Source organism: Pinus tabuliformis, chromosome Q (genome assembly GCF_031772625.1).
Source record: "Pinus tabuliformis cultivar Carrire ecotype Pingquan chromosome Q, CPIR1, whole genome shotgun sequence".
In the NCBI taxonomy this organism is placed as follows: domain Eukaryota; kingdom Viridiplantae; phylum Streptophyta; class Pinopsida; order Pinales; family Pinaceae; genus Pinus; species Pinus tabuliformis.
The window spans coordinates 1170016104-1170037983 of NC_142296.1; the positions used below are offsets into that span (position 1 = coordinate 1170016104).

The 21880-nt window shown below is 31.6% G+C and overlaps 1 protein-coding gene across 1 annotated transcript in view; it reads left to right on the forward strand.

The window, feature by feature from the left end:
* Positions 1-21880, forward strand: part of LOC149223860 (putative proline transporter 2) — a 45226-nt gene that overhangs the window by 20300 nt on the left and 3046 nt on the right. Inside the window, exons 3-5 of the mRNA XM_089383417.1 lie at positions 17713-17807; positions 18005-18194; positions 18372-18496. Coding sequence (XP_089239543.1) covers positions 17713-17807; positions 18005-18194; positions 18372-18496 — 410 coding nt within the window. The remainder of the gene's footprint in view (positions 1-17712; positions 17808-18004; positions 18195-18371; positions 18497-21880) is intronic.

Genomic DNA, 21880 nt, shown 5'->3' on the forward strand with positions numbered 1-21880 from the left:
ATGAGCTACCTTGTGCACAATAGACATGTGTTCTACCACTTCATAACATGAACATATCTCCAATTGGATAACATCACAAAAATAATTGTGTTAGCATGATAACCATTGGAAGAAAATATGAAATATTGAGTTATATGAATGTGGGATCTTTGTGAAACAGATTGAAATCTTCTTGAACTCCACAACATGATCCTCTCAACCGCTCACTAAATCATCCGATAAAATCCCACCGACCCAAACATAATGGCTTCTCACAATTAACTGAACAGAGAAAATTATGTCAATATTTCCAACTCCAACGGTGTCACTTATGGTATTTAAAATCTAGAACGAAAGAATTCAAGATTGCTTGGTTCTGCATATAAACACCCGGAACATATAAATAAGAAAACGCGGCACTCGGGAGCAAAGCAATAGTCGCGAAAAAGGGAGCTACAAAGAGCAAATGTTGACGTAGTGCGAGTACTCTAACAACCATAGAAAATTGTTCATGCAAACAATGCTTTGGCTTCCCAAACATGTGGGTCATCATAAACTATTCATCACAGTCATAGAAAGTTTGTCTGCAAGCCGTGCTTTGGCTTCAAAGCTGTGTGTCACATCATAGAATATTCATTCGCAAAGGAGTTGTTTATAATGTGACTTTTTGGAGATTTCGGTGACGGAATCCGGCGGAAGAAATTGAGGTTAAATCTTGATTTGTTGCAGTTAAAATGGTTTTTTAACTGCATATTTGGATTCAGCACCCTCGAAAACCCCTGGGATGCTTTCATTGTGCAGAAACTAGCTATCAAATTTGCGATTCCAAGAAATTTCTGCCGGATTTCGACCGGAAAAACCCGCCGAAAAGGCTTTCAAAAAGTCGCGTTATAGACTATTTCATTCGGAAAACCCAATGACCTGATTTTAGGTACACAAATGCTAATGCTTCGTTATTTAAATTTTGCTTTTAAATGTGAAAAATGGATTTAGTATGTGAAGAATTAAAATTAAAATTTTCTCATTTTCTAATCAAATTTGAACAAGATTAACTCAAAAATTAGAAAAAATATAAAACCTAAAATGCTATCTCATTACTACCTACTGATCATACAATCACATATATTTTTTAATGTTGCTACATTTGTGGTTTAAATAGTAAGCTGACAGGGTTCATCATAGGTGAATAAAGTTATTTATCGGAGTAGTGAGGGTAGATGGATAATATAAGTAAGTTATTTGTATTTTTAAAGAATTTTTAATATAGATGTAAAATTAAATTTTTTTATTAACTTTTAATATTTATGGAATATAGATTAGTTAATTGGTAAGATTTAATTTTTATTTAATTTTAAGTTTAAATATCAGAGAAATTGAAAATAAAAATTATATTTAAAAACATATTACACTTAATTAATTTGAATAATAATAATCAAATACCCAAATAAAACTCAAAAAGTTGAAGATTATGTACAAATAATATATCTACAAAATTAATATTTAATGATATTAATATAATACTTAGATAAAATATAATAATATTTAAAAAGTTAAATCATATATTTAAAAAAAGCCCCAAGGGATAGCTCAATTGGTCGAGTTCCCGTTGCTAAATACTTTCCCAGTTGGGAGGTTACGGGGTCAAATCTCCTTGATGCCCTCAGGGTTAGGCCGGTTAAGATTCACTGGTGGGCAGATCCCCTTCGGGTGGAACTGGCCCCAATATTTCCCTTGGCTGGCGGGCAGATCCCTTCGGGTGGAACTGGCCCCGATATCCCTTTGGGTGGAACTGGCCCCGATATTTCCCTTCGGGTGGAACTGGCCCCGATATCCCTTCGGGTGGCACTAGCCCTGATATTTTCCTTCTGGTGGAACTGGCCCTGATATTTCCCCCTTCGGGTGGAACTGGCCCCGATATTTCCCTTGGCTGGCGGGCAGATCCCTTCAGGTGGAACTGGCCCCAATATCCCTTCGGGTGGAACTTGCCCCGATATTTCCCTTCGAGTGGAACTGGCCCCGATATCCCTTCGGATGGAACTGGCCCGATATTTCCCTTCGGGTGGAACTGGCCCCGATATTTCCTCCTTCAGGTGGAACTGGCCCCAATATTTCCCTTAGCTGGCGGGCACATCCCTTCGGGTGGAACTGGCCCCGATATTTCCCGTGGATGTAGTGACCTATTTCCCGTGGATGTAGTGACCACTCAATGATCATGAACCACAGTTTAAAACAAAATTAAAAAATCATATATTTAAAAATTAAAATAATGTATGGTTTTGAATAATAATGGTTAAATGTATAAGTAATACTCAAGATGTTGAAGATTTTACAAAAGTATATCATATTTATCAAATAATCATAATAATAATATTGATATATTATTTTGATAAATATAATAATGTTAAAAAAAAACTAAATTTAGTATAAGGTAAATATGAAAATCATATGTATATATATATAATCACTATTACTATATTTTAAGATGGACAATCTTGCCCTTGAAAATTATAGAAAATTGAATAATTTAAATGACAATATATTCATGCTAGTTGGAAGTTACAAGTTTGATGAGAAATGTAACTAATAACATACAGTTTTATATGAAATAGTGTCTAATAACAAAGAGTTCATATGAAATATTGTCTAATTAAAAATTTAAGTAATCTAAATGACAATAATTTCAGTTGAATTGACACCTACCAGCAAAATAAACATGAATAGTCTAGAAAAATAAAAATAGAATATTATTTAAATATTTAAATTATTTATGATTTATAAATTATAATATATTTTAATTAAAATCCAAAAACTTAATAAAACACTACCCACTTACTATGAGTAATAATTTAGTAAAAAATATCAATTAATTTAAAAAAATTATTATTTTTAAAAACTAGTTAACTTTTTTCAAGTTATCATTTTAAATTTGTTAAATAAAATTAAAAAAAAACTACTAAATTTCCCAATATAAAAAATATATATATAAAATAAACTATAAGAAAAACCAGACAAAAAACAAAAATAATATAAATAAATAATCAAATTACTTCCATCAATATATATAAATGAGGAAACCTTTCACATAAAAGACATAAAAAACTTTAAAAAAGTATCTGTTCAAGAATTGCTATGAAATCTACAACACTTCTAACTTTTTAAACGACGCGGGAAGAATAGAATCTAGCTGCTATAAGTTTGAATGGATAACTTAATATAAAGTGTCTGCGTCCTTTTTAGCTTTTCATTCATTTAAGATATTACATGATTACATGAAAGTGATAATAATGGAGTTGTTTATAATGCGATTTTTTGGAGATGAATCCGGTGGAAGAAATTGAGGTTAAATTTTGATTTGTTGCAGTTAAAATGGTTTTTTAACTGCATATTTGGATTCAGCACCCTGAAAAACCCCTGGGACACTTTGATTGTGCAGAAACTAGCTATCAAACTTGCGATTCCAATAAATTGCTGCCGGATTTTGACCGGAAAAACCCACCGAAAAAGCTTCCAAAAAATCGCATTATAGACAACTGCGATAATAATAGATAAATATTAAACATCATGTGGTCAATTAATGATTCAACAAATAGGATAAAATGGCAATTAGCCAATTATTAACTTACTTACAGCACAGTGCTATAGGTAAATATTAAACATCATGTGGTCAATTAATGATTCAACAAATAGGATAAAATGGCAATTAGCCAATTATTAACTTACTTACAGCACAGTGCTAAATATTTGCAGTCAATAATCGCCCAATATTACATTGTTTGCCACCTCTCCTGTAAATAAATTATATATATCACTGTATCTAAGACAACACTGCTCTGCACGCCCTACGACGCAAGTGTAATCAACTTTAGCTTTTTCCTGCGAAGAGGATTTCGCACTCTTTTAGACACTGCAAGAGATGCAGGGAATGACAGTAAATCGGTGTACACTATATTTCTGGTCAAATTAATTAATTGCCACTGCAACAGCCACTCAAATATTCCCAGGGAAAAGCGTAAGTCCCATTTTTGATATTGGGCGACATACAGAACGTTCATCTATATTAATAGTTTTGTCTGTGAAATACGAAATAATTCATCCAAGAGAAGGCACGAATAGTTCAATACACAGTTCGTATCATTAAATTTTTTATATATAATTCCAAACATCATCCCTTACTAAAAAGATAAAAAAACAAATTATTAAGTTTTAATTATTAAATTTCAATCATCATAATCAATCCACTAAGCTGTAAATCGGCTCGTCAAATACCTGATCCTCACCGTAAAGAGAGAAAGGTTGGTACCATGTTTCATCCATCTATTAATGATGTTCTATTCAGGCTGAAAAGTAGTGGGGACATGGCTGCCATTTTAGTTTTTTCTGCCATAAAGAAAAACACTATTGAGGCCGGAAAGTGGTGGGCACTTGACTGCCATTTTATTCTTTACTGACATAAAAGAAAAGCATGTTTCTGAATTACACTAAAATCATCCTTCGATTTTGGAGAACAGTGGTTTTCACTTTTCAGTGCCTCTGTTAGTAAGTAGATTTCTAACCACGCATTCGCAATGGATTTCATAAAATTCAATTATTGTTGCTAAACATCTCCTTTATGTACCATCCTGCCTTTCTGGTCATGGCTCTTTTTCTTGGTTTTCTTAACTTTCTTTCTGGCTTTTAAGACACACTATTTATTTCCCTTGGCCATGACTCCTTACTTTTTTGGACAGGGAATCCTTATCCCTATTTCATATTCTTGAAATATCTTGGAGTTTGGTGAACAGCAGCTAGGTCCACAAAGAGAGATTTCATTCTTTGGCCAAGTGGAGTAATTAATGGGCTAAGGGGAGTAATTAATGTGCCTGAAAATCTAGAAAGCGAGGGCAAATGATAGGTATATCTAGAAAAAAGGAATGTTGATTTTGTTTAGACGGCAAATTTTAGGAATATCTCCTAATTTTATTAATAGTAGATAGGTCAAACCATAATGTGTCCAAAAACCCACAAAGCTAGGTATGATAATAGGAAAACCAAAAAGAAGAGTCATTGCTAGAATGTTGAACTTATTCTTATTGCAGATTTTTGGAATATCTGAAATTAGATGAACATGATATTGCTGAAATTTGCCATTTATTATAAGTGTGACATTTTAGTTATGACTATTTTTTTTTTTATCCAATCATTTTTTTTTTAAGCTTTCTGGCTTTTCAAACACATCATTCTTTACCTCATTTCAAAATACTCCAAAAATCTACCATCTCTAATTCCATTTCTTAATTTTCCCTTTTCCTTTTTCCATGAGTTTTCAAGTACATTACTTATTCCCCTTATTCAAAGAATGATCTCTCTCTTTGCTGTCCCCCATCTTGGCCTCATTAATATTGGTTAAAGATAGATAATTACTCCCAAATTAAGAAATTGGTTAAAATTAGAGATTGAGTTAAGTTCACTGGGTCAAGTTGAGTTAAGTTATAGTCAAATTTTGTGTGTGGTTTCAAGTCAAATTAATTTAGGCGAGTAGCTCATTGATTATTATTTATATGCCAAATTTTATGTTTTCCTCTTCTATGCTTTTACAACAATATTGTCATACTAGAAATATATATTTGAATTAGATGGCGGCACCGGTTGAAAACAATAATGCCATGGTGTTGGAAGAGTTTACCTAAGTACAAATTCCATTACCCAAAAAAATTCAGTGGAGCATCGCAAATGCCTAGGACGACAATGTCATTTAGGTGCTACCCGCAAGTTAAACTCAGATATCGACCAAGAGGCTGAAGTTCAATGTGTAATGTAGAATAAGTGAGGCATTGATTCTCCTCATACAACTTTAGTGAGCCTAATGGTTAAGAGCATGTGTTTCCTCCTAAGAGGTTAGGGGTTCAAAACCAGAGAGGGTAAAGTATGTATGCCTTTTTAAATTTATCTGTACACCAATTTGTTGTGTGCTATAAACAAGGGGATCTATACACCAATTTATTTGGTGTGTGCCATAAACAAGGGGATGTATACTCCAATTTAGTGTCTGTACACCAATTTGGTGTTTGTCTTGGTCGAAACCTTAAAAATGAATAATAATGATAATAATAATAATAATAATTAATTGCCGATTTCGCAATATCACTTCATACGCTATACTCTAATGGTCTTTGCCCAAGAGTATCTCGTCGAATGTTTTCATGGTGTGTAATGGTTAATACAAGGATCTTCAATGGTTTACTCCTATGTGTAGTTCAGAGAAACTATATGCGGCGTAGTTAAGAGATCTGATTGGTTCAAAGGGGCAAGGAGGCATTCTAGAGACAAGTTATGCCTGAGAGCATTTGCTAAAATATGTTCGTGAGTCCTTCGGTTCGAGTAATAGCTACTAATATTACCAAGAACATTGGAAGGATCCTTTTATGAGAAGGTTTTATAGAATATGTTAGGGAACATCAGGATGGCCAAAAATATTTGTTTACAGATACCAATTTGTTCTTATTTCAAGTTATCCATAACATAACTTCGGAAATGAATGAAAAGCTCGATTCCAACGAGTCACACATTAAGCATAGCATGGTTCCAAAATGGTAAATCTAATTTCTATTCGATCTGATAGAATTGATGATCCATGATCGAGCAAATTGGAAAAATATTAAGAAGACCACCTAGCCGAGAAGCTTATGCAGGAGATGTTTTCTATTTGCATTCCCATCTCTTCGAAAGAGTAGCTAAATTAAGATCCCAGTTAGGTGAGGGGAGTGTTACTGCTCTACCAATAGTTGAGACTCAAGCTGGAGATGTTTCAATAGTATGACCAAAATTCTTGGTTTCCTCAAGTTTTTTTTCAATAAACTTTCCTATCGATAAAATGGAGTCCCTTGAGAAATTACTTATTGCAACTAAAACAACTCTAAAGAAATTTCTGGAATCAACATCTCGTCCAAATATAGCACCAATCCAACAATTCATTTATCTCTTATTCTCGATTGACAATAATGGATTGTGTCAACATAATTCATCCATTCACAATAGAAATAGATATCTTAGGTTCATCATTTATCAGTGATTCTATCCCATCATGATAATTATGTCGATAGAGCACTCCAAAGCAATTGTTACTCTTATATCTCCACTCTTGGCCATAAACTTACTCTGAATATTGGGTTTATCTTTTTGACCTCAAAAAGAAAAATGGAAAAGGGATAGAAGTTGATAGAGAATCATAAGTGTCCATGTAGATATAATTTCAAGATGAATTTAATCAGATTGTATACTTTTAGATTACTTTCAATATTATGTGATGGATGGGTACTAGCAAAATCCCTTATTTTGGTTAATTCAATTTCAAAATATTTCCAAAAAATACAATAAAAATAAAAATGATTCCCAGTATCACAAAGTAGCACACCATGTAAGGGCTAAGAATGCCCATTATCACTAGGTAGCAGAACATGTAATGGCCATATCATTAGGGATGGTTGGCGTTATGATACTTAATGCAAATCAAATAATATATTTGAAAATTTCTAGTCCAAATATGACATTAGAATTTCCGTCAAATTGTTTTTTGCAAGATATTAAGCATAATCTTATACTTCAATTAAATTTTTGTGTGAATTTTTTCATAGATATAATTAAAAAAAAAATTATGATTGCATTGATTTAGCTAACATGGTATATCCACACTTGCTTTCAAAAACGAGTAACCAGACATTCATCGAAAGTGTGATGGGTAGTCAAAACAGAATTCGAAGTGAATAAACGAATAAACAATTTAATCATGTTAAATGTGACTATTCATTTTGTAATTTCAAATCCTTCCTACCATTATCAACAATGGTTTTAAAATATATTGGGATTTTTGGAAACAAAATACTATACTTTTTTATAATTAAAAATTATTCTAAAAAGTTAAAAGGAATTTTCGTTTTTCCAGAGTAATTTGTTGTTAGAAGGTCACTGATTCTATTCTCTTAGAAACTTTTGCGTTAGGCCCAAATTGTTCTTCGAAGGTCACAGGGTCTATTCTCTTAGAAACTTTTGTGTTATGCCTAGATTATTTTGGCGTGGAGTGTGGTCTTTCAGGATTGGTTTTAATTTTCCGGGGGAAAAAAGAACTCTCATTTTTACAATTAGAAAATCAATTTTTAACTAAAAAACAATATAAAATAGCCTTATCACTAAGAAATGCAGAATACTATTATAATAGCCTAACCATTAGTGATTTTATGAATTCCAATAAGATTTTGATAAAATTTGATGGAAATTTTGACAAAGGAAGGTGACTAACTAACTTAGATACTAAATCTGGTGGTTTTATGAATTCCAATATGGATTTTGATAAAAATGGCTTGACATGCTGTTGATGTTACTGCTACATATTTTGCTTCTAATGATGAAATTGTCATAATATGCTACTTCTTAGATGCCCATAAGATCCCACCTAAACCAAGATGGAACGCATAACCAGAACTGCTCTTCCTATCATCCAAACTTCTGATGTACCAAATCAAATCCTTCTTTTCTTGCTTGCATACATTGTGCCACAATCAATAGTTCCTGCTATGTATCTCAAAATTCTTTTCTTGCTCTCCAATGTAAGTCTTTTGGAGAATCAGACTAACACTCTACATAATATTTGGTCTTGTTATTGTGAGATAGATGAGGATGCCGACCAATCTTTTGAATAGAGTTGGTTTGGCATATGATCCTCATCATCCTTAATTGTGTACCTCTTGCAACTGGTGTAGGGGCATGTTTACAATTTTCCATAATGGATCTTTTCAACAAATATTGGCATATTTATTTTGACAAATAAAAATTCCTCTTTCAGATTTCTCAACTTCTATGCTAAGAAAATATTTCATGGGACCAAGATCTGTCATCTCAAATTCTTTCTTCATGGCTACTTTAAATTCATCTAATTCAAGATCACCAGTATAAATCATGTCATCAACATATAAGAAAACAATAAAAATTTGTCCATTCTCATTTACCTTTGTGGACAAGGTAGGCTCAATGCTACTTCTGCAAAATCCATTCTTGATTATGTAGTTTTCTATTCTACTATACTAAGCTCTTAGTTCTTGCTTGAGTCCATAGATCGCTTTCTTCATCTTGTAAACCTTCTCTTATTTACCTTCAACTTCATAACCTGGAGGTTGCTTCACATAAATTTATTCTTCTGTAATTCCATTTAAGAAGGTCAATTTCACATCCATCTGATATACTTTCCACTTATTTTGCATTTTTGTGGCTAATACTTCTCTTACAGTATCCAGTCTGGCTATTGGAGTAAACATTTCTCCAAAATCTATTCCCAGTTTCTACGAGAATCCTTTTGCTACAAGACTTGCTTTAAATCTGTCAATTTCACCTTTCTCATTCAACTTTGTCTTGGACACCCATTTCACACCAATGATATTCTTATCCTTTAGTAAATAAACCAAAGCCCATGTATCATTCTTTTCAATAGCTTCAATTTCTTCGTCCGTGGCTTGCACCCAATTTTCATCTCTGATTGCTTCTTCAAACGAAGAGGGTTGGAATGAAAACAATGCAAAGTTTGAGCTAACATTTAAGTCATCATAAATATCCTTCAAACTTCTCCATTTTCTCTTACCATTATCTGTTCATCACCCGATTGACTGTTAGGATAATTTCGATCTGTTGATCTGCTTGAAGATCCATGTTGTTTAGAATATCTTAGAGTCCTTTCTAGTGTGACTCTATTTGGTGTCTTCACCTGTGATTCTTACTTATCCTTTTCTGCTACATCCTCTTCTTCCATCAGTGGCATTATTGCATCAATAGTCTTGGTGACAGAGTTGTACAATTTGTTAGCTTTTGACTGCTCATTATAACTAGTAAATATGCATTTTTCACTTTTATCATCCAACGTGTCTTAACTCTTTAGGCACATGTGCATGAGCTACACATTCAAATACTCTGAGATCAGATACATTGCAAGACATACCTAACCATGCCTCTTTTGATACTATGTTCATCACACTCTTTGTAGGGGATCTATTTATCACATAAACAACAAATGCAATTGCTTCTACCCAATAATCATTAGATAAATTTCTTCCTTTTAGCATACTCCTTTCCATGTTCATAATTGTCCTGTTATTTCTCTCTGATACACCATTCTCTTGAGGTGTATACCTAGTTGTAAGTTGCCTTCTAATTCCACGTAGTTTGAAATAATCATGGAATGCCTTCAAATCATATTCTCCACCACGATATCACCTCAATACATTGATCTACCAATCACTTTGGTTCTCTACTGAGGCTTTGAATTCTTTGAACTTTGCAAAAATTTCAGATTTTTGCTTAAGGAAGTAAACCCAAGTCTTTTTGCTGTAATCATCAATGAACGTGAGGAAGTAAACCCATGTCTTTCTGCTATAATCATCCATGACTGTGTCCTCATAGGCCTTCCCAAGTCTATATGAACCAACTATAATGGTTGCTTTGCTCTGTATTCAACTACTTTCAGACAACTCTCACAATGTTTCTTTTCGAAGATGCAACACTCACAAGTACTAGCAAGTTCTTTGATGGGAGGTAAGCCTCTGACCATCTGTTTCTACTGCAATAATCTTAAACTAGAGAAGTGCAAGTGTCCAAGCGAGAAGTTTCATAATCAATAATCATTAGAACATGCAATTGTAAATGAGCTGGTCTGATCACTATAATTCGTGATTAGAGGAAATAGATTTTTCCTCCTCATCTTCACCTTTTCTATCAACTTCTTACTTGGGGGCTTGTCATATATAACACACTCTTGAACTTGAAAAATAACTATGTATCCCTTATGCATCAATTGACCAATACTTATCAGATTATGTTTGAGACTAAGTATATAATATACCTCTGAAATTGTCTTCGACTCCCCCTACTCGATCACAATGTTGACCACTCCTTTTCCATCTACATCCATAGTCTTGTCAATCCCAAACTTTACCTATGTTTTATAGATTGATCAAAATTTGCAACTAAATCATAATAATAATCATCCCAAATGTTTTTCTCATGGTCGTCCAAATTTCTAAGTGATCAAATTTGCAGTATGCACCATAAGTGGAACGGTTAGACATTAAGTCAAATACTGTCTCGTAATTATTAACATTGATAATGTTTGCACCCACTTCTCAGAAATGGAAGTTTTTGTCTAATACATAAGATGTGCCAATTTATTTTACATAAGATATCAACAAAAATTGACAATTACATTCCCTTTAAATGGATATTTTGCTCCAAATGTCTCTAGTGTATATCCTTTGATTCACCATGAATGCATACCGGGGAGAAAATGTACGCTAAAATGAGACACTAGAAATTTTATTGCCAAAAAGAAAAGATAGACATAGGCTTACAACATATTTGCAAAAAGCCATGTCTGGGCTTCATTCGAGCCTCAAAAAAATGTTGTTTGGGCATGCGCCTTGTTCGGCTCCACACGTGTGAGAAATCATAAGTGCAGAAAATGCAATTGCGTAGAGTAGTGCCTATGCAGAAGAATCATCTATAAGGCTGCTCAGACAGGAATAATAATAGATGGTAGAAACTAAGAATCATTTATAAGGCTACTTAGGCAGGAATAATAATAGATTGTAGAAATGAATGCGAAAATGGAAACATTTTAAAATAATGACAAAATACGGACCCCAAAAAATATAAGCATATCATTACAACTTATTTGTGCAAACTTGGGCTTCATTTGATCCCTACACAAACATTGTTTAGGGTTGGGCCCATTCAAACCCTGCATAATGTTATTTGGGCTTGGGCCTCATTTGGCCCTGCAAGAAAACAAAAACGGCCCTGCAAGAAAACAAAAACGCTATTTAGGGTTGGGCCCATTCGGACCTCCACAATGTTGTTTGGGCTTAGGCCTCATTTGGCCATTCGAGAAAACAATTGTATGGAGTAATGCCTCTGCAAAAGAAGCTTTTTGCAAGGCTAATATGTATAAAAGAATTGTGCAAAGGGAAATAATAATAGATTAATTGTACAAAGGGGAAATAATGATAGATCGCAGAAACATGAGTGGATATAAGAACTAAAACAAAACATTTTCAAATAATAACAAACCGAGAGCCCACACTACCTCTAATCAAACTCACATATCGATAACTGTCTCCGCCTCCCTCCCCCAAAAAATAGAAGAGATATGCTGCTATGTAGCTACCCGTCTTTTCTTTTATTTTAGTGATAGAGAAAATGTCTGAAATTTAGAGAGAGCTAATCCTTAGACGATGATTGCCATTGCGTGAGCCTCCACAGAGGGCCCTTATTCAAAACCTTGCATTCACGTTAACCAATCTATTCGATCATTAATACAAGATTGGGGTTTGTAAAATTTAGATAACCTCAGAACTCATGCTGGACGTTCTGTAAAGGAAACATAATATAAAAGTATGATGTGTAAGTTTGGTGAATTTGTTGGTAGTAAAATTGGCAAATTTGTTGGTATCGGATAATTTTTTCATTTGGATTGAAATTTGCTTGTATAAATATGGATGGGAAAATATGGAAAATTTTATTTTCCAATTCATGTGGGTTAGGAATTTTTATTGGAATGAAACCTGTTCTTAATTTTTTTAGTTTAATTTATTGAGAATCTAAATAAGGATAGAAAAAAATGGTAATTTTTCGTTTAGTTCTTGTGGGTTAGGAATTGAGGATGAGAGCTATGTGTAGTGTTATATTTTCTCAGTACATTGAATAATTAATCATTGTCAAACAATATATTGAATAATTTCAGGTATCACTAGAGAGACACACAAATTTGATTCTTGGTTTCATCTTCCACAACTTGAATGGTTGTTTCTATTTTTTTTTATTACTCTTTATTTTTCTCTTCGACTAAATATTTACAATAACATTTACAATACCATAATCCCAAGGATTAGGCATTTGTACAAAATCCGTTGTCGAAATGTATGTCAAAAGATATAAATCAATCCTCATGTCACTTAGCAAATCATGACCCTAGAAATGCAAAGGAAGGGTAGAAAATATTACATATATAGGAACCATTGAGAGGGAATCTAAATATTGATTGAAGTTACAAGTTTAGAAATTCATGCAAAACCTAAATTTTCCCTCCCTAGAATCATGGTTGAGAGTTAAGAATACAATTTCTCTTCTTTGTGAATAAAAATATATACCATCTAGCTGCCTTTGGTAGGAAGGCAAAGCTCTACGAGTTAGAAATCCTTTAGTGTAATTAATGTTTTGGCCATAGAGGATTTTGGCACAAATATAGACGTATGCTTCTTCCTTAATATCTAATTTCCAGGAGTTATAAATCCTTTAGTGGAAATTGATGAGTTTGGGCCATGAATGCCTTTGGTTTCTAGGAGTTATAAATCCTTTAATTTATGATTTTTGGCATAGACCATTGAATATGAAAATAAAACCATTTTCCTTGCCCTTGGAGAAGGTGATTATTTTGTTGATTTCTTAGGTACAAAAATAAAGAGAGTTAAAGCTTCATTAATCATATTATATATAGTGTATTACCGTTTCATCTTTGAACGAGATCACTAGGGATGTGAGGATTAAGGGTGAGCTGTCTTCAGTTAAAGACAAATCATCATTGAGAGATCTTGAATATGCAAACACTTTTAGGGATAGGTGGTGAGGGTATCATTACTACCATAACTACAAGAATGAGTTGTAGTAGGGGGAACCAATTGTACCATTCACCCACACCCCCACACTCCCACCTATAGTTTGGCTTCATTTCATTAATTTTCTATTGGCACACAAATGGTGGAGATCCTTGGATTGGATTTCACTAGGCTTCATCATTGATTTAGAAAGTGGATGGATATTGTAACTAGAGTGGCTTGAAAGTAAATGTGATGGGATAGTTATTTTCATTAGCTTAGGAACCCACTAAGATGCATTTATGATCAAAATAAAATATGGAGGAAGTTTTGCAATAATTCTCTAATAGGAAGGATATTTAAATTAAGAATCTATGTAGCACCTCAATCACGTGTCCTAGACCATTGATTTTATTGGTCCATTTGTATTTCCCTTCACTTCATTTGGGATCACATAAGTCCTAGTCTAAAATAAAGTCTCCATTTCTCTTTTTCTCTAATAGAAATACACTCCACCCTCAACCTATCTACAATAGTTTTAGCTACTCCAAGGTGACCGACTTGCTTGTTCTAATGAGCATCACTAATTTTTTTTTTATCAATGTAGTACACAAAACTCTCTTAGATTGTATGGTGATTTGTCTCACATGTCTGGGGTTGTTGACATATTGATAAAATATTTTCTTCACACAATCAAGGAAAATAGTGATTGCATAGTCATATATAATGAACACTATAAGAAGTGTAACAAATTGAGTTTGACTACGGAAAGTAATGACTAAATTTGCTTTGTCTATCCTATGCTTAAATAACAATTGAAAATTTTGTAGGTAAGTAATCCACTTCAACTATATTATTTTCCAAAATTTAGACCATGAAGGGGTGGACTGTAGACACTTTGTTAAACTATGCTATGGAGAACATATTATATGCATCCATATATATATATATATATATATATATATATATATCCTTCTCTTAACCACACAATGAGTCTCAGGCTAACATTGTTACCACCCCTAGTTATGTAAGGGGGTGTGTTACACTATCCCAAATCCCAATCCCTACTTTTTTCTTCTAGGGAAAATCCGTGTTAACATGCTAGTATGTTATCGGAGATAGGCAGGGAGTCACCAAAAGACCTCAAAGCTGCGCAAAACTATTGTTTCTCTTTGTAGTGTATTGAATCACATATTTTAAATGGTTTCATTTGTTACATTGTGAATTTATTTGAAATTTTGGTATAAATGCAATGTTACATGTATCTAAAGTGTATCTACCACTTCTTGGTCCCAAAGTGTTCATATGCCCCCAAAGGATTCTCTTTTATTGACGAGTTGATCCTTTACCATATTTCTATAGCTTTCTTTTAGATCCGTCGTAATTTTATCTTCAAAATTTTAATTTTTTTCCTAAAGAATGTTTTATTTTCTCTTTTTCATTTCTCTTATCTCTCATTAATCCTTGCATCTTCCTTTCCCCTATCCCTCTCCAATCCTAAAATAAACTACTCATATTTTATCTACTAAGGATTTACATTAACGATAAGGAAATATGCATAATAAGTTGCGGCACAAAATCTTGATTCAATTGGTTTCTTCTTCTCTTCTTCCTTTATTGTGTTTTCATTGAATTTTCTTAAGTTTTCTCCCTTCTTCCTCTACCTCATATTGTTTCTAGACAAAATATTTCTTTAGGGTTTGAATGACATTAGATTGATGAAGTGTATATAAAAAAGTTATAGTAATTAATGGTTTCCTTTAAATACATCCAAGAAGAGATTCTTGCTAGAGGGGGTCAAAGGGTTAGGAAAAGATAACATGTGAGGGATCAAAGGTTGTATTGGGTTAGACATAATATGCCAAGAAGTTGAAACTACCATAGTATGTGATTCTACTAGGTTTTTGGGAGAAATAAGAGCATATTGGTTTGGATTGCAAGGGAAATTTCCTTTTTGAGAGATCCTGTTGGCCAGGGAGAAATGATTGTTACCCATTGGGTTCTTAGTTTGTTACCAATACTCATTTATTTCTTGTGAAATGGAGATGGATATGTCTTGCAGTATTTAGAAAAATGTTCGTATTCATAATAATATTTTAACTTAAGTGGGAATCATTCATAGTATACATGTAAATCCACTCATCTAGGCACATATTTATTGCCTATGGTATCCCTTTATTAATATATACCTCTACATGAATTATGGTAGAAGAAGACATACCATATTTTAGTTTGCAATTGTCTATGCATGTTTGAAGGGAGTTTCCTATGTGTTCTACAAATTCATTATTCTAATAATGAATGGGAATATGACGTAGGTTGATCCATTTATGAATTATTAAAGGCACATCAAATTTTATGTGAAAATATTTAGCTCATTGGTTCAAAAAAACATCAAGGACCCCCATAAAACATGGTCCATTTTTAAAGAGATATTCTTCAACTTCAAATAAAAAGGTGATAGTACCATCTTCCATGATAAAGGTAAGATAAATCACCTCTTATTAGATTTATCTACTTCCTTTGCAGGAAAAAATCAATAGCTTTGGATTGCCCTCTGAAAACCCTTTATTCTGGAGTTAGCTCTTTGAGATGAGGGATTGGTGGAAGCAATTTCACATTCAGTGTTGAATTTGATTTTTGAATAAATCATGATGTACTCAACCTTTTATTTAGGAGATTCTTGTGTATTACTTATAGGAGGCTTTTGAAATTCGTTACCTCAATAGAGAGGTATGGAAATCTAAAAAGAACCCTAGCTAAATCCATGAAATCCATGACTACCAGGGAAAAAGGATAAGATACTTCAAGGCTAAGAATCAAAATGAAGGGGATAAATAGGGGCCCGTTTTTTTTCATCTTACCACCGATAGAATTTCTTATTTTTCATTTTTAAAATATATAATATTATTCTTTTAAAAAAAAAGAATTGGTCACATTCCATAGATTTATAACCTCTCTATATATTCCTTATCCAATTTGAGTCGACCTTTCATTACAATTATATAACATAATGACATAATAAATATTTTTTAAAATAACATAAATGTCTCTGGGCATGTGAGGTAAACATGTAATAAATAGCTTTTGAGACCAAAATGGATGTACCCAAATAAGTACCAATATTTGTTAAATTCATAATATTCCAAAGGAAATGAAATACTAACAATTCAATATTTGTTAAATTCACAGCAATGTTCGAAAGGAAATTAAGTACCGAGAATGCTGCTAGAGTTGTTGCATATAAGTTAAAGCTAAATATGAATTTATAAATAATACAATGTTTCACATCATTACGAACATTGATTTGAAATATAGGTTTAAGAAATTGGTTTAACTAGGTTAGCTTTACGCTTTAGCGTGAAATTTCCTTAATCAAATGGACACAGAGAGTTATTTCTTCCTAAATTCCATACTACATCATTTAAATCCATGCATTGAGCATCTTAAAAAAGGCCGTAGGTCATTGAACCTACTAATAATACAATCCGACAGAGAAACGATGACTTCAGGGTTGGCCTCAACCTTCTCCGCAAAAAAGAGTGGGATAAGGCCCCCCAAGGGACGATTGTATCCTTTTTAAATGTTAAAAAAATAATTTATAATATATTAAAATGGCCATAAATAATTTTATATTAATGGCTACAAATAATTTTATATTTATCTCGTATCTTTGATTCAGAAGAGTTTTTACTCCCAAAAAAATTATAAAAAGATAAAAATTACTGATGTATTTATGTTTTTGTACTTTCAAATACAACGTATATATTATATGGTACCAGTGAAGAATTTCATATTATTTGAATCGTTGGATCCCTATTCGATGTTTTGAGAAGATCTTCCACTTCATCAAAACCAGAAAACAAATATATTTATTTCATATTTTTGTTTAAAAAAAAAAATTCTATTTCAAAAGAAAATATAATATAGTTGCATTATTCCAACTATAACATAATATATCTCATTTATAGGTTTTTATTACATGTTATCATTTTTATAGGCATTGAATGAATTTATCAAACTAAATTGTTACATTTTATAATTTTGTTTTTTATTATATATTATCTTGTTTTATATACATATTTATTATATTATATATTTAATAATAAGTTTTATTATCTTTTTCCAGGTAAGAACATGTACTATATCACATGGACGCTGCAATATCTTAATCTCTTCATGGTTAATATTGGATTTATCATTCTGGCTGGACAGGCTATCAAAGTAAGTATTTCATGTATTTTTCATTCACATATTTTTAAGAAGATTGTTTAAAATATTTAATTTTTGATATTTCTAACTATGTTGTTTATTTTAATAATAATTTATTTTTATTTTTTTATAAAAGCATTAAAATTTTTAGTAAGATAGATTAACTTAATGTTTAAGGAGACTGACTGGTTATATATTCTTGTTTTTAGGCCATATTTAATACGCACACCAGTGAAGGCGCATTGAAGCTACCGTATTGCATTACGATTATAGGAATAGTTTGTATGATGTTTGCATTTAGCATTCCGCACTTGTCAGCGCTGAGGTTATGGCTGGGAGCTTCAACTCTTCTGAGTCTCATTTATATCATTACTTCCATTGTGCTCTCAGTAAAAGACGGTATTTGTCTGTCCCCTTCCATTTTCTATGAGTTGTATTGTTATTTACTGGGTATATCTTTCAAAACACTTATATGTTGAAAGTGCTAGGCGTTAATTGTCAATATCCCTTGCATCTCCCCTTAATGGTATTTGAATGGTTATTTATGTGAATTATTATGTTTTATTGGATGTGTAGGCCTTAATAGTTCCAAAAGAGATTATGATATTCCTGGATCAATGTCAACTAAAATCTATAGTTCAATTGGTGCGGTAGCCAATCTCTGTTTTGTATATAATACAGGGATGCTTCCAGAATTACAGGTACTTTTAATTTATTTCTATGTCTTTATTTTATTTTATTTCAAAAAACACACAAAATTGATAATGAATTTTCTACTTAATTTTTTCCAAAACCAATAATGAGACTTACTTTCTTTATTCTATTAACTTGAAAAATGCGAAGAAAAACACTTAGTAAATAACTTTTTATTTAACTGAGTACAAAACAATTATCTTATCATTTATTAAATAAGATAATTATTTGACTTTGTATTAAAAAAAATTAACAAACAAAAATTGATAAATTGAAAAATATAGAGTATAAAACTATGGACTCTAACAAAATCACAAGAAAAATTAATGCTTTCAATAAATATAAAATATAAAATCACGGGCAATAATTAAATTATGGATGATAACATTTTTTTTAAAAACTGCTTTAACAAAATTAAATCCAATGAATAAAAATGAATGGTTTAGTAAGTTATATTAAATCCAATGAATAAAAATGAATGGTTTAGTAAGTTATAGACTTAAGTGATATTTATATATGATATTTAAGTTAATAAAAATTAAAATGCTCATAATTTAAAGTTATTTTAAAAATTTATTAAGATTAATAAAAAAATAACTAATATTAATATAGGGTAGTTAAATTTGACCTTCAAACTTTACATAGTAATAAATTTTCTATAAAAAATGTGCCTGGGCCATTAAAGTAATGAATGTAAAATATATGTATAGTGTAACTTATAGAAGAAACGACCTTTTTGCCAACATTTTTTTGGTTAAATATAACCAAAATCTTGCATAAACTTGTGACTTGAGTTTAAGTTGTTTAATCTAGGGAATTCGATTGTCCCATAGGGTTTTTAAATTTAAGATAATAATTAATTTATGAGTATAACTTCCAACAAATATAGATTTTTTTTAAATACTTAACTATATTTGAAACATGAAATAAAAACTAAAACTACATTATTATTAAAACCAGTCTAGTTCCATAATAATTATGGATCTACCAAACTTTAAGGCTATCAAATCTTTTGAAATACAAACATTTTTTAAAGTGAAAAAAGATTTGATCTCTCACCCATTGATACATCCAAAATTAATATATATCTAGATTAATTATTTATCATATCTTGGTTTCATACATAATTTATATAACAAGAAAAACAACCACAGTATAACAAGTCAAGTCTCTCCTTTTGTTGATAAATCATTCTTAGCTATTTATTTAATTAAAAAATTAACCAGAAGGTTAAAAACCTAGTTTTATTATATATATTTTAAATGTATTAATTGCTTAATATATATTTAGAATTCCAATTCCAATTCGACTTTTATAAGCTTTATTCATATATTTTTATGAAAATCTTAATTTTAATATAGAATAATTTATATAAATGTTTTTGATTTATATTTCATTTATTTTGAAAATATTTTAATACACCATATTTTGAAATCAATTGTTTAATCTCACTTTTTCATCAAATTTTCTAAAATATAAATTTTACCGTGCAATCCACAAAAATATCACTATCACACTTATAAATCAAATTCCCCAAAATTTTGTTATACAATCCCCAAATATATCTACATATCCAGCACTTCGAATTTTGCAATGAAGGATAACGCGCACTGTGCATCAAGGCACTATGGAGATATACAAAATGGGTGCCTTTGGAGTATTCTCGCATTTCAGTCTCCTTTAAATATACATCTGACCGCTTCCTCACCTGCCATATGTTTTCCAAAATAGCATCCACGCCATTTGGGATGTTGGAGCTTCCTAAAAGGACACAGCTTAGAGATTTTCTATCCAAAATGGCACTGTGGGTCGATTCGACGACGTAGATTAACAGTCCTGTTGGTCTTTTATTAAACTTGGCTTCATCCTTTTGCCAAAAGCCTGAAATTTATACATTTGACCGTACCTTGCAGGTGCTGTCGAATTTGGCTTGCCTTTTTGCCGACTGACTTAAATTTCTATAGTCCAGCACAATATTGTAGTGGCCGCTGCGGATTTGACATTAATAAGAAAACCTTCATATGCAGATGCAGATGAAGCTGAAGATGAAGCACAAGAAGAAATATGTGTTTGTATTTTGTTTGAATGAAAAATATTTTATTTTTTTTATTTTATCAAATCTAAATAAAGAAAGTTGTTGGAAGAACCACAGTAACTCTATGGAATATGTAATTTCCAGGGGATTTTAGCTATCAATATTTGCGAATTTTGGTGTAAAGGTAAACTTTTTTATGGTATCAGAGCTTGGACCCAAGTTTGATTCCCACTATCCGTAATTTCCACCCTGGGGATCTTAGTTACTGGTTTGGAAGGTTTACCAAAACACGCACCAATACCTGTCGGTTTTGGTACAAGGGAAAACCTCTTCAAGGGTGAGTTGGAATTTTATCTTTATTTTTTGGTATTTATTGAGGGAGTTGTGATAATCTTTTGGAAGTTTTTCCGGTGGATTTTTCGAGTGTAATTTCTTTAAAATATGACAGGAATTTATTGAAAAGATTTTTCAGATTGTTAAATTTCTATATACAATAAAAAAAACTAATTTAAATAACAGAAATCAAAATTTCACTTAAATTTTTTTAACCAAATTTCGAAAACTAAAAAAAACAAAAGTTAATGGATATCTTTTATCTGGAATAAAGGGAGACCAAACATCAGCGCGCGAGCCAACTTGATCATTTTCTAGTTTTAGAAGAAACTATGGAGATACGTTTATGAAAGTGGCCATTTTTCCATGTCTCCGCTCCGATCGTTGGCCTCTGCGACTCGAAATTGAACTTGAAGCTCCGAGAAATAAACCCTTTCACTTTGAAAGCTTCTGGCACCTGCTGAGTAGAAATAAGATACATTATAATAAAAATGTTTTGGAAAACCATGACTTATTTGAAAAATGATATTCCATCGTCATAAAATTTTCAATAAAGTTTTTTTAGAGTTTCGATTTTAGTTGTTGAGCAGAGAGGCTTATCTTATAATTTAATATGATGTGGTTTGAGTCATTAAAATTAAAAATTTTGCCAAAATATTTTTTTTTTCAAATCTAAAAAAATAACTATATAAAATATTTAAATAATATCTACTTAAAAAAATTTACACTTGAAAAAAATTAAATCCTCTCTGTTAAATTTGTATTTAAAATAAATCTATACTAATAATCCTCTCTATTAAATTTATATTTAAAATAAATCTATACTAATATATATACAGTAGCAAAATTAACTTTATTCAATATATATATACAGTAGCAAAATTAACTTTATTCAAAGCAAAGGGTTAACTTTGTTCAAAACTTTGCTAGTAAAGTTCACAATGCCGGTGGAGTATTGTCTTTGGATCTTTAGACGGTTTATAAGCTTGGGTTATCTTCATATGGAAAGATCAAAATTTCTGCC